Source organism: Squalius cephalus (genome assembly GCF_949319135.1).
Source record: "Squalius cephalus genome assembly, chromosome: 14".
In the NCBI taxonomy this organism is placed as follows: Eukaryota; Metazoa; Chordata; class Actinopteri; order Cypriniformes; family Leuciscidae; genus Squalius; species Squalius cephalus.
In genome coordinates, this window is record NC_137135.1 from 36,255,098 (window position 1) to 36,265,990 (window position 10,893).

The window sequence follows — 10,893 nt, forward strand, 5'->3', positions numbered from 1 at the left end:
ATTGACTGCAGGTTCTGAGAGCACAAAAACATCATACAGAGGTCTTTCTCTGAATATATGAGCATGGAGGGATATGATCTTAGCATATAGAGAGAGAGAGAGAGAGAGAGAGAGAGAAACTGCCGTTCAAAAGTTTTGGATCGGTGAGATTTTTAATGTTTTTAAAAGAAGGATCTTCTGCTCACCAAGACTGCATTTATTTGATTAAAAATACAACACAAAAAACAGTAATATTGTGAAATATTATGACAATTTAAAATAACTTTTTTATATTTTGATATATTTAAACATTTTCAGCATCATTACTCCAGTCTTCAGTGTCACATGATCCTTCAGAAATCACTCTAATATGATGATTTGATGCTCAAGAAACATTTATGATTATTATCAGTGTTGAAAACAGTTGTGGACATTTTTTTTCAGGATTTTTTTATGAATAGAAAGTTCAAAAGAACAGCATTTATTTGAAATAGAATCTTTTGTAACATTATAAATGTCTTTACTGTCACTTTTGATCAATTTAATTAATCCTTGATTAAGTAATGTATTGATTTATTTTATTTCTTTCCCCCAAAAATAAAATAAAAATTCTTACTGACCCCAAACTTTTGAACGGTAGAGTTTAATGTTACAAAAGCTTTAGATTTCAGATAAATGCTGTTCTTTTGAACTTCATATTCATCAAAGAATCCTGAAATTAAAATGTAAATAACTGTTATTTATTCAAACCCTCATTCCCTATCCCCCACGTTAGTCCACTAATACTGTTCACTTGAAAGAGTGAATGAAAACGAGTGAGGGAATTCGGACAGGCGTTGAGTTTACATCGGTTGAGTAGACTTGTTATTGCAGTGCAATGTGGGATTGAATAAGTGCACTCACTCAATAATGTCCACTATGGTTTGGGACACCACTACAAATGACTGTCCCCTCAAATAACGCCCTATATGAGGGTATGGTGAACGTGATTTCACCAAGTACCACATGTTCCTGGATCAACATCTTTGTTGATCCTGGAACAACTTTCCAATCAACCAATCAGATTTGAGGAACAAGTTTACAGTTTATGTCAAGTTTAGGCTTAAAACCAGGGTGAGGTGCTTCAACATCAGTGTTATTCACCTATCATTTCCCTCTGATTTTAGGGAAAAGTTTGGGTAGGGTTAGGTTTAGGGGTTAGGACTAAATTTTGGGGCAGGAATGTTATTCCAGGATCAACAAAATATGTTGATCCAGGAACATGTCTTACTTGGCAAAATCACGGTGACCATGAGGAGGGTATAGGGGGCGATTTGGGATTCAGCCACGAACACTTGAGGGGTAAGGGGTGTTTCTGCAGTGTGTCAGATGCAGTCCGTCGCGTGTAGAGGAGCTGGTGTCCTTCTTTAAACCCCTCTCTCTCGGCAGAGACTCCCGCTTACGGCCACACCACCCTGAACACGCCCGATCTCGGAAGCTAAGCAGGGTCGGGCCTGGTCAGTACTTGGATGGGAGACCGCCTGGGAATACCAGGTGCTGTAAGCTTTTGCTTCATCCTCACTACTCACATAATCCACTCCACTGAGGCTCAGCTCTGTTGCTTTTTCCTTTATCTTTTCAAATTCTATTTATTTTCTTACATATAGCTTTCTCTCTGGCTTTTGTCCGCTATGAGTGCGGAAAGGAAAAGCACAGCTCAGCCTCGTCATTCCTCCTCTCTCCTCCAGGAGGCGATCGAGTGTCTCTCTCTCTCTCTCCTGGAGCCGCTCCTCTCCTCAACTCCACTAGACCAGAGCTTCCTAAACTCTGCTCTGTCAGCCGAACCCCTCACACACACATGATGTACACGGAGAAGGCCTAGCATTGCGCTTTAAGTTAACAGTTCAATAATTCAACGACACAGTCGCATGTGTTCTCTGATGTTGGTTAACGGAAATACAAGTAAACAGATGAAATATTGATTTTTAGAGAGATAAAATGATAAATAGAGACAGACAGTAGCCTAATAATTTAAGCAATTTACAATGACTTGCAAATTGTAATCATTCAATACATGTGTTTGTAAGTACCACAGTATTACACTGAGCTCCGGTCCTCTGGTTACAGTCCAAACTGATCAGGATTCTCAGGTTCCGTCCGTTTTGTCGTGTTTCTGATGGCTAGATGCATATCTTTCTTCTGAAAGCACGGATAAACTTCCCGAGCCACAGATCTCACACCGCTCTTTTAAAGGGATAGTTCACCCAAAAATGAAAATTAGCTCATGATTTACTCACCCTGAACTCATAGGTGTGTATGACATTCTTCTCTCAGACGAATACAATCAGAGTTATATTAAAAAATGTCCTGGCTCTTCCAAGCTTTATAATGGGAGTGAATGGCTGTTTCTGTTTTGAAGTCCATCAAAGTGCATCTAATCATCATAAAAGTGCATCTATCCATTATAAAAGTGTGTGTGTGTGTGTGGGGGGGGGGGCATAAATATTCTATTTATGCTGTAAATATCAGCAGTGAGTCGCATTACTCGCATAAGCATTTAGACTTAAAGGGGTGGTTGAATATGATTTCACTTTTCTATCTTTAGTTAGTGTGTAATGTTGCTGTTTGAGCATAAACAACATCTGCAAAGTTACAACGCTCAAAGTTCAAAGCAAAGGAAGATATTTGCTTTTGCAGAAATCGCTTTTTAAGGACTACAACAAACGGCTGGTAGAGACTACACCACATTCCTCCCGGGTGACATCACCAACCCTAGAATTTACATAAACCCCGCCCCCTGAACACGATTTATAGATTATCAAGACAGAATATGCTAATCAATGACTAGAAGATAACTACACATCAGCTTCATAAATTCATCAACTAACCGTTCAGAAATGTCCTGTTGCTTCTACATGTCGTCACTTCTTCTCGAGTCTCTCCATCATTTTCTGACTCCGGTTTGACTTTGAACATAAAAGGCTAAAAAAAGTTTTTGAAATTTTCAGTGCATGTGTGTGTGAGGTAAAAGGACACAAGCACTTGAAGCTCCGCCCTCTGTGCCAGGAGCAGCAGCTCATTTGCATTTAAAGGAACAGACACAAAAACAGTGCTTTTTTGCTCACCCTCAAAAAGTGACAACTTTAGCATGCTATATACAAATATCAGTGGGGTATTTTGTGCTAAAACTTCACACACACACTCTGGGGACATCAGAGACATCTTATTTTACATCTTGTGAAAATGGTATTATATCACCCCTTTAAGTGGAATCCGTATGTTCGTTTGGCATAGTTATTTTACTTTATAAAGTTTTAAATATGAATATTTTTCTTACACAATCATATCGCTTCGTAGTATGACTTGGAGGGTGAGTAAATCATGGACTAATTATCATTTTAAAGTGAACTAAGATTCCCAGGGAAAGCAAGAACTGATAAGAATGTAAATGTGTCTGCCAAATGCATAAATGTAATGTAAATGTAAACTACTCCTTAAACATCTATAAACCAAAGGCGTTCTAGACAGATGGCCTATAGATTGCATTTCGCTCCCGTGTTATTTCAGGACACGGTAATGATGATAAAGGTGTTATTTCCGTCTCCCACATCATCTCCGTTACCTGTCCGCGAGCCCACCTGTTGCGCGCATGATTGACAGCGGAATAGCGGCGCGTCTGGTTACCGGAGCGACACGCGACACCCGGAGCTCCAGTGACGGCAGATCCAGCGCGGAACGGGGGAGAGGAGAGCAGATCCAGCGCTGATGCTCCTGTGGGATCTCCTGTAGGATCTCTGCTCGGGGGGATGGAGAGGATCTGTGTGGAGATGCTGTTCTTCTCCGCGCTGTTGCTCGTTGATGGTGAGACACGCATATTCTGACCAGATTATACATTCATATTCATTTCAGGCTGGTTTGGTAGGCCTAGTGGTGGCTAGTTAAGCAATGTGTTCTTCAAAGACAACACAAATAGTTCTAAGAACGTTTGAAGGTGTGAACACGTCATTTTTGAATTTTCTCTGATCAATCGAAATTAATTTTTAACGTTATTCGAACGTTTAGGGAACATTCCATTTCAGAATTTTGCAACGGTCACGTTACTTTTGAATTTTCTCTGAACGCCATGAGAACGCTTAGGGAACATTCCATTTCAGAACATTATGGGAACGTTACTTTAGAATTTTCTCTTAACGTTCAATTTTTTTCTGGGTTACTGGCTAAGAAGTTTAATCAGGTTAGTTGCAAGTTTGTATTTTAACATACAGTAACCTACAGTATAGCCTAGGCCTAATATTGATTGATGTTTTGTTTTCCAGTACATATGTTAACATTATAAAATCAAGATTTACTTGAAAAGCAAAATGACTTTGTTTGATATTAAGTTTTGTTTTCTGAAAAATGTACTGAAAATTAAGTGAGTTTTTGCTTTTAAAAGTGTCAATAGAGTCTGAAAAATTATTTTTCCCTTTGAATGAAGTTTATTTGTGTTGTGTTACAGATATTTGTTCATGTTTTAAGCATAAATTTTGTTTATTATAAAACTTTTAAATTGTCTTTTACTTAAATTGTTATTTAAACATTGTTTTATATCTAAATGTTTTAATATATTGCTTTTTTCGTTTTAATATAGTTACACAGCATGAGACTGGGGAAATGTGACACATTTTGTTAGTTGTTTAGTGTTGTGTCTTAAACCTTCAATATATTCTTACATTAATCAGCCATAAATTGGTTTAGAAATCTCAAATTGATCTCAAACGTTGTTACAACCAGCCTCATTACTCTAACAAGAAAACATTAATGTGTTAAAACTGTTTTAAAACCTGGTATATATTATGGATATTTGTTGGCTCTTTGACAAAATACGTTTGTTCCATTTTAATCAGCTTAAATAGGGAACGTTCGCAGAACTTTAGCTAACGTTCTTCAGTAACGTTAATAGAACATTTGTTCTAAGTTATCGGGTCAAAAACATTATTTATACAGTGATTGTTCATGGAGCTTTTTTTCTGAAATGTTTTTTAAATGTTACTACTTGTTTCTGCATGTGTGTATCTGTGTGTGTTTAGCAGCTTATTGTGCTCAGGGTCGATACGCACACAAACTCTTGAATGATCTGATGGAGAACTATTCCACCGCTCTACGACCGGTGGACGACACTGACAAAACCCTGAACGTCACGCTGCAGGTCACGCTGTCTCAGATCAAGGACATGGTCAGTATCTCTCCGTCAGTTCACTGGTTCATTCTGGGAAAAGAACTAGCCGTGACATCATACACTCGAAAAAATAACGGTTCCAAAAGTGAGTTTTCGCAGCTGTCAATCATATGACATCATACACTCGAAAAAATAACGGTTCCAAAAGTGAGTTTTCGCAGCTGTCAATCATATGACATCATACACTCGAAAAAATAACGGTTCCAAAAGTGAGTTTTCGCAGCTGTCAATCATATGACATCATACACTCGTAAAAAATTAGTTTCCAAAAGTGAGTTTTCGCAGCTGTCAATCATGACATCATGCACTCGTAAAAATAACAGTTCCAAAAGTGAGTTTTCGCAGCTGTCAATCATGCGACATCATACACTCGTAAAAAATTATAGTTTCCAAAAGTGAGTTTTCGCAGCTGTCAATCATATGACATCATACACTTGAAAAAATAACGGTTCCAAAAGTGAGTTTTCGCAGCTGTCAATCATATGACATCATGCACTCGTAAAAAGAAAAGTTCCAAAAGTGAGTTTTCGCAGCTGTCAATCATATGACATCATACACTCGTAAAAAATTTGTTTCCAAAAGTGAGTTTTCGCAGCTGTCAATCATGACATCATACACTCGTAAAAAATATAGTTTCCAAAAGTGAGTTTTCGCAGCTGTCAATCATGTGACATCATACACTCGTAAAAATGTAAGTTCCAAAAGTGTTTTTTTCGCAGCTGTCAATCATGCTACATCATAGACTAAAAAGTTAAAAGAACCATTTTCCATAGTCTGAAGAACATTTTTAAAAATTTTAAGAATAAAATCTAACCTTTTTCACTCCAAAGAACCCTTTTGTGCAATGAAAAAGTTCTATACATGTTAAAAGTTCGATGCCAATAAAGAACCTTCAGTTTAAGAGTGCACATGTGATATATAGCCATCTATAGTCTCTCTCAGCCACTCTCTCTTTCTGTCTCTGTGTCTCTAGTTGGCATCTAATATTAACAGCAGTCTGTGCGTCTCTAGTAACATCATTATAGCTAATGCTAGACACAGCAGTGTGTGTGAAAGGAGTAGAGAATGGAAAATGTGCATTTAAATGTTTTTATCCGCTGCATATTTCATCACACATTATAATAAAATAGATGGTTGATCAAACTCAACATCAGCTGTCCGTCTCTGTCACCTTCATTTTTTTTTATATAGCTTTTTAAAAAAAAAAAAAAAAGAAAGTTTCAAAGCAGCTTTACAGTGATAATAGGAAATGAATAATGGGAATAATAGGAATAATAGCTGATAGGAAATGACCTCTGTGCAGGACGAGAGGAACCAGGTGTTAATCGCGTACCTGTGGATCAGACAGACGTGGAATGACGCCTACCTGAAGTGGAATAAAGACGAGTACGACGGTCTGGAGGTCATTCGCATTCCCAGCAGCCTCGTGTGGAGACCAGACCTGGTGCTGTATAACAAGTACGCCCGTACGTTCATGCACACGTTAGCTTTCCTGTCATTCTTCATTGTTGACGTCTCTATACAGCTGCAGTATAAGAGCAAAGGACATACAACATCTAAAGAACATTTGTCCACTATAAAGAACCTTTTTTGCAAAAGAAAGATTCCATGATTCTTCATGGAACCATCGGTGACAATAAAGAATGTTTATTTTTTAAAGAAAACCGTGCTTTCCATCTTCATCTTTCTTCAGTGTGTAATGTTGCAGTTTGATCATGTAAAATCTCTGCAAAGTCACACAGTTCTTCTCTATATCAGTGTCAGTGTTTCTGAACTCCTGAAACGCCTCCATTGTAGTCTTGAGTTTCTTCCGGGAACGAACACGTCACAATATTCCTCATTATAATAATTCATGCGCAGAATAAAGGGGCGGGGCCTGGTTGAGTTAGTTAGTAGTGTGTTAAACTGGCGGTTATGGTAAGGGGCGGGACATTTCCCAAACACACTCGAAGCGCTCCACCAATCACAGCACACTGCTCCAGCCGACCAATCAGAGCACAGTGTGCTTTTCAGAAGGAGGGGCTTCATAGAGACAGGAACTAAACAGAGCGTTACTGACAGACTGGGAAAAGAGGAGCTGCAAAAATATGAAAAATAATGTGTTTTTGAACATTCAAGGATGAAAACATATTTTAGTAGACAAAAACAAAAATCAAGGCTTTGTAAAATAGGTCCTCTTTAACTCGAATTCTCTCTCTGTGTGTTTTCCTCTTCTAAACACACACGTGTGCGCTGGCAGGGCGGATGATGATTCCTCCGGGCCGGTGGACACTAATGTGGTGTTGCGGTATAACGGGGAGATCACGTGGGACGCCCCGGCCATCACGAAGAGCTCGTGTGTGGTGGATGTCTCCTACTTCCCCTTCGACAGCCAGCAGTGCAACCTTACCTTTGGCTCATGGACCTACAACGGAAACCAGGTACAAACAAACACAGCTGCCAGGAAGAGAAAGGGAGAAAAGAGAGAGAAAAAGCACATTGTAGTGCTTTTAAATCATCACGTTTTCTTGAGATTTTTAGATTTTAAGTTTGTTTAGAAAGTCATTTTATAAAATGGGAAAATTTTGGTTAGCAAAGAGCCCACTTCTTTTATGTATATGGTGTTTTCCTAATAAAATAAATAACTGCATAACATATACTCTTCACTTAAAGGTGCAGTGTGTAATATTTAGGAGGATCTGTTGACAGAAATGCAATATCATAAACATAACTATGTTTTCAGTGGTGTATAAAGACCTTACATAATGAACCATTCTGTTTTATTAGCTTAGAATGAGCATTTCTCTCTACACACACCGCGGGTCCGCTTACATCCACATGTTTCTACGGTGGCCCTGAACGGACAAACGTGTTTCGTCACTATGTTGTTCTTCGTGTAAAGTAGCTAGCTGAAGTCAGCGAATAAAACACTGACACAATGATGAACAGGTGACAATAATATTTGCAATAACATCGTTTCACTGAATAATAAAGTAAACCTAATTTCTTGATTTATTTTTGTAAAGAAACCTCATTGCTACTCTCTGCTGTCTCGACATCCCTTCCTGTCAGCCACCGTAACTACTGTTGGGTGCAATTCGCCACCTCACCACTAGATGCCGCTAAAAATAACACTCTGCACCTTTAATATATATAACATATAGTGTGTCATGCGTTATCAATATCTGGTCTCTAATCGGTCTCCTCCAGGTGGACATCGCTATGGGGATGGACAGCGGCGACCTCTCGGACTTCGTGGAGAACGTGGAGTGGGAATGTCACGGGATGCCGGCCACGAAGAACGTGATCATGTACGGCTGCTGCTCGGACCCGTATCCCGACATCACCTACACGGTTCTGCTGCAGAGGCGGAGCTCGTTCTACATCTTTAACCTGCTGCTGCCCTGCTTCCTCATCTCATTCCTGGCTCCTCTGGGCTTCTACCTGCCCGCCGACTCGGGAGAGAAGGTTTCGCTGGGCGTGACGGTTCTGCTGGCGCTCACCGTGTTTCAGATGATGGTGGCGGAGAGCATGCCTCCCTCCGAGAGCGTTCCTCTGATCGGTGAGTCTCTGATCTACTGATTAGCTGTTTTAGTGAGGGTCATATTATCATTCATGTAATTATGTTGGCTTGACAGAAACAACGTACTGAAATCCTATTTAAGTTGCTTCTTCTGAAACCAAATTTCAAATAATGTTTTAAATAATGCTAGCAACATGTTAAACATGCTAGTGACATGTTAAATCATGCTAGCAAAATGTTAATTCATGCTAGCAATGTGCTAAATCATAATGTTAAACATGTTAGCAATGTGCCAATTCAAGGTAGCAACATGTTAAATCAAGATAGCAACATGGTAGCAGAATGTTAAAAAATGCTAGCAATGTGCTAAATCAGTGGTTCCCAATCCTGGTCCTGGGGACCCACAGCTCTGCAGTTTGTATGTCTCCCTCATTTAACACACCTGATTCAGATCATCATCTCGTTAGGAAAGAGCTCTATGAACTGAACTGGGTGTGTCAGATAAAGGAGACATATAAAATGTGCAGAGCTGTGGGTCCCCAGGACCAGGATTGGGAACCACTGTGCTAAATAATGCGATCAGCGTGCCAATCATGTTAGCAACATGCTATTTCATGCTAACAACATTTTAAAACATGTTAGCAACATGCTAATTCATGCAAGCAATGTGTTAAATCTTGCAAGCAACATGTTAAACCATGTAAGCAACATGTTAGCGATGTGTTAAATCATGTTAGACAAATGCTAGCACTGTGGCAATTATGCTAGCAACATGCTAATTAATGCTAGCACTGTTTAATCATACTAGCAACATGTTAGCAATGTTAAATAGTTAGCAACATGATAAATCATGTTAGTGATATTCCAACAATGTGCTAAATCATGCTAGCAACACGTTAAAACTTGCTGACAATATGCTAAATCATGCTAGCAATAAATTTATATGTTATTATAAAGAGATTTTAAAACATGCTTTATATATATTTGTGTGTGTCAATTAAATTCAAACTTCAAGCTTTTCAAAGTTATTTCAAACTTTCAGGCACATTATGCCAATAAAACAGCCAAATGGCGAAAAACTTTACTCGATTTTGACTTCTGATAGTATGCTATTCTGAACACAGCAAATTAGTGTCTGTATCTGAGTGTGAACGTGCTGAGATCAGATAGACAGTGAATATTTCAAAAGACAACAAGAAAGGGATTGACTTCGCTAGGCTCTTTCTCCGCTAGGTAAGTACTATGTTAAAGGCTACGTACTAGGTTAAATCATGCTAGCAACATGTTAGCAAAATGTTAAAACATGCTAGCAATGTGCTAAATCATGCTAGCAATGTGCTAATCATGTTAACAACATGCTAATTAAAAGATAGCAAGAAAGAGATTGACTCAGAGCTCTGTCTTCCTCCGCTAGGTAAGTACTACGTAGCGACGATGACTATGATCACAGCGTCCACTTCTCTGACCATCTTCATCATGAACATTCATTTCTGTGGAGCGGAGGCCAAACCGGTGCCGTACTGGGCCAAAGTTCTCATCATCGACTACATGTCCAAGATCTTCTTCGTCTACGAGGTCGGCGAGAGCTGTGCGTCACCGTTCGGAAAGTCGGAAGAGTCCGAGCCCTTCATTCGCAAACACAACAAGAACCTCAAAGAGAAACCGAAAGGAGCTCCGCCTCCCTGTTGCCCCGACGACGAAAAGCCGGCCGCATTCCATCTGACATTTAACCCCTGTGTTTACTGCAGTTGTCGTGGCAACGGCGGAATTCTCGGGTGCGACCCGAAGCTGGTTTGGAATGTTGAGTATATCGCGAACTGCTTCCGCGAGCAAAAGGCCACGTGCCTGAAAGTGGCCGAGTGGAAGAAGATCGCCAAGGTGATGGACCGGTTCTTCATGTGGATATTCTTCATCATGGTCTTCCTCATGAGTATCCTCATTATCGGTAACGCACCTTAACACCGTGTCCTAACCAGACTAGGGATGTTAACCGATGACCATTTGACCGATGGTTGACCGTATCAACGTTAACTGATCAAAGTTTTCGGTAAAAAAAAAAAAAGTGATGTCTAAATTAGGCTATTATAGACAGTGGACTAAACGCTACTACAGTTAGCCATCTCATTCCAAGATCTTTTTGTGTGAAGTGAACAAATCCCTCACACTTAATTTTTCATAACTCGCCTGTTTGTACTTATAAGGTGATGATGATCAT

The 10,893-nt window shown here is 39.5% G+C and overlaps 1 protein-coding gene across 1 annotated transcript; it reads left to right on the forward strand.

Moving 5' to 3' along the window:
• Positions 1–3,693: 3,693 nt before the first annotated feature.
• LOC307170854 (neuronal acetylcholine receptor subunit alpha-9-II) lies at positions 3,694–10,637 on the forward strand (the record flags this gene model as incomplete). Its single annotated transcript, XM_079892167.1, has 6 exons — positions 3,694–3,819; positions 5,028–5,173; positions 6,480–6,634; positions 7,416–7,596; positions 8,366–8,717; positions 10,093–10,637. The coding sequence occupies exons 1-6, from the start codon at positions 3,765–3,767 to the stop codon at positions 10,635–10,637; spliced, it is 1,434 nt and encodes a 477-aa protein (XP_079748293.1). The 5' UTR covers positions 3,694–3,764.
• Between the last annotated feature and the right edge of the window lie 256 nt (positions 10,638–10,893).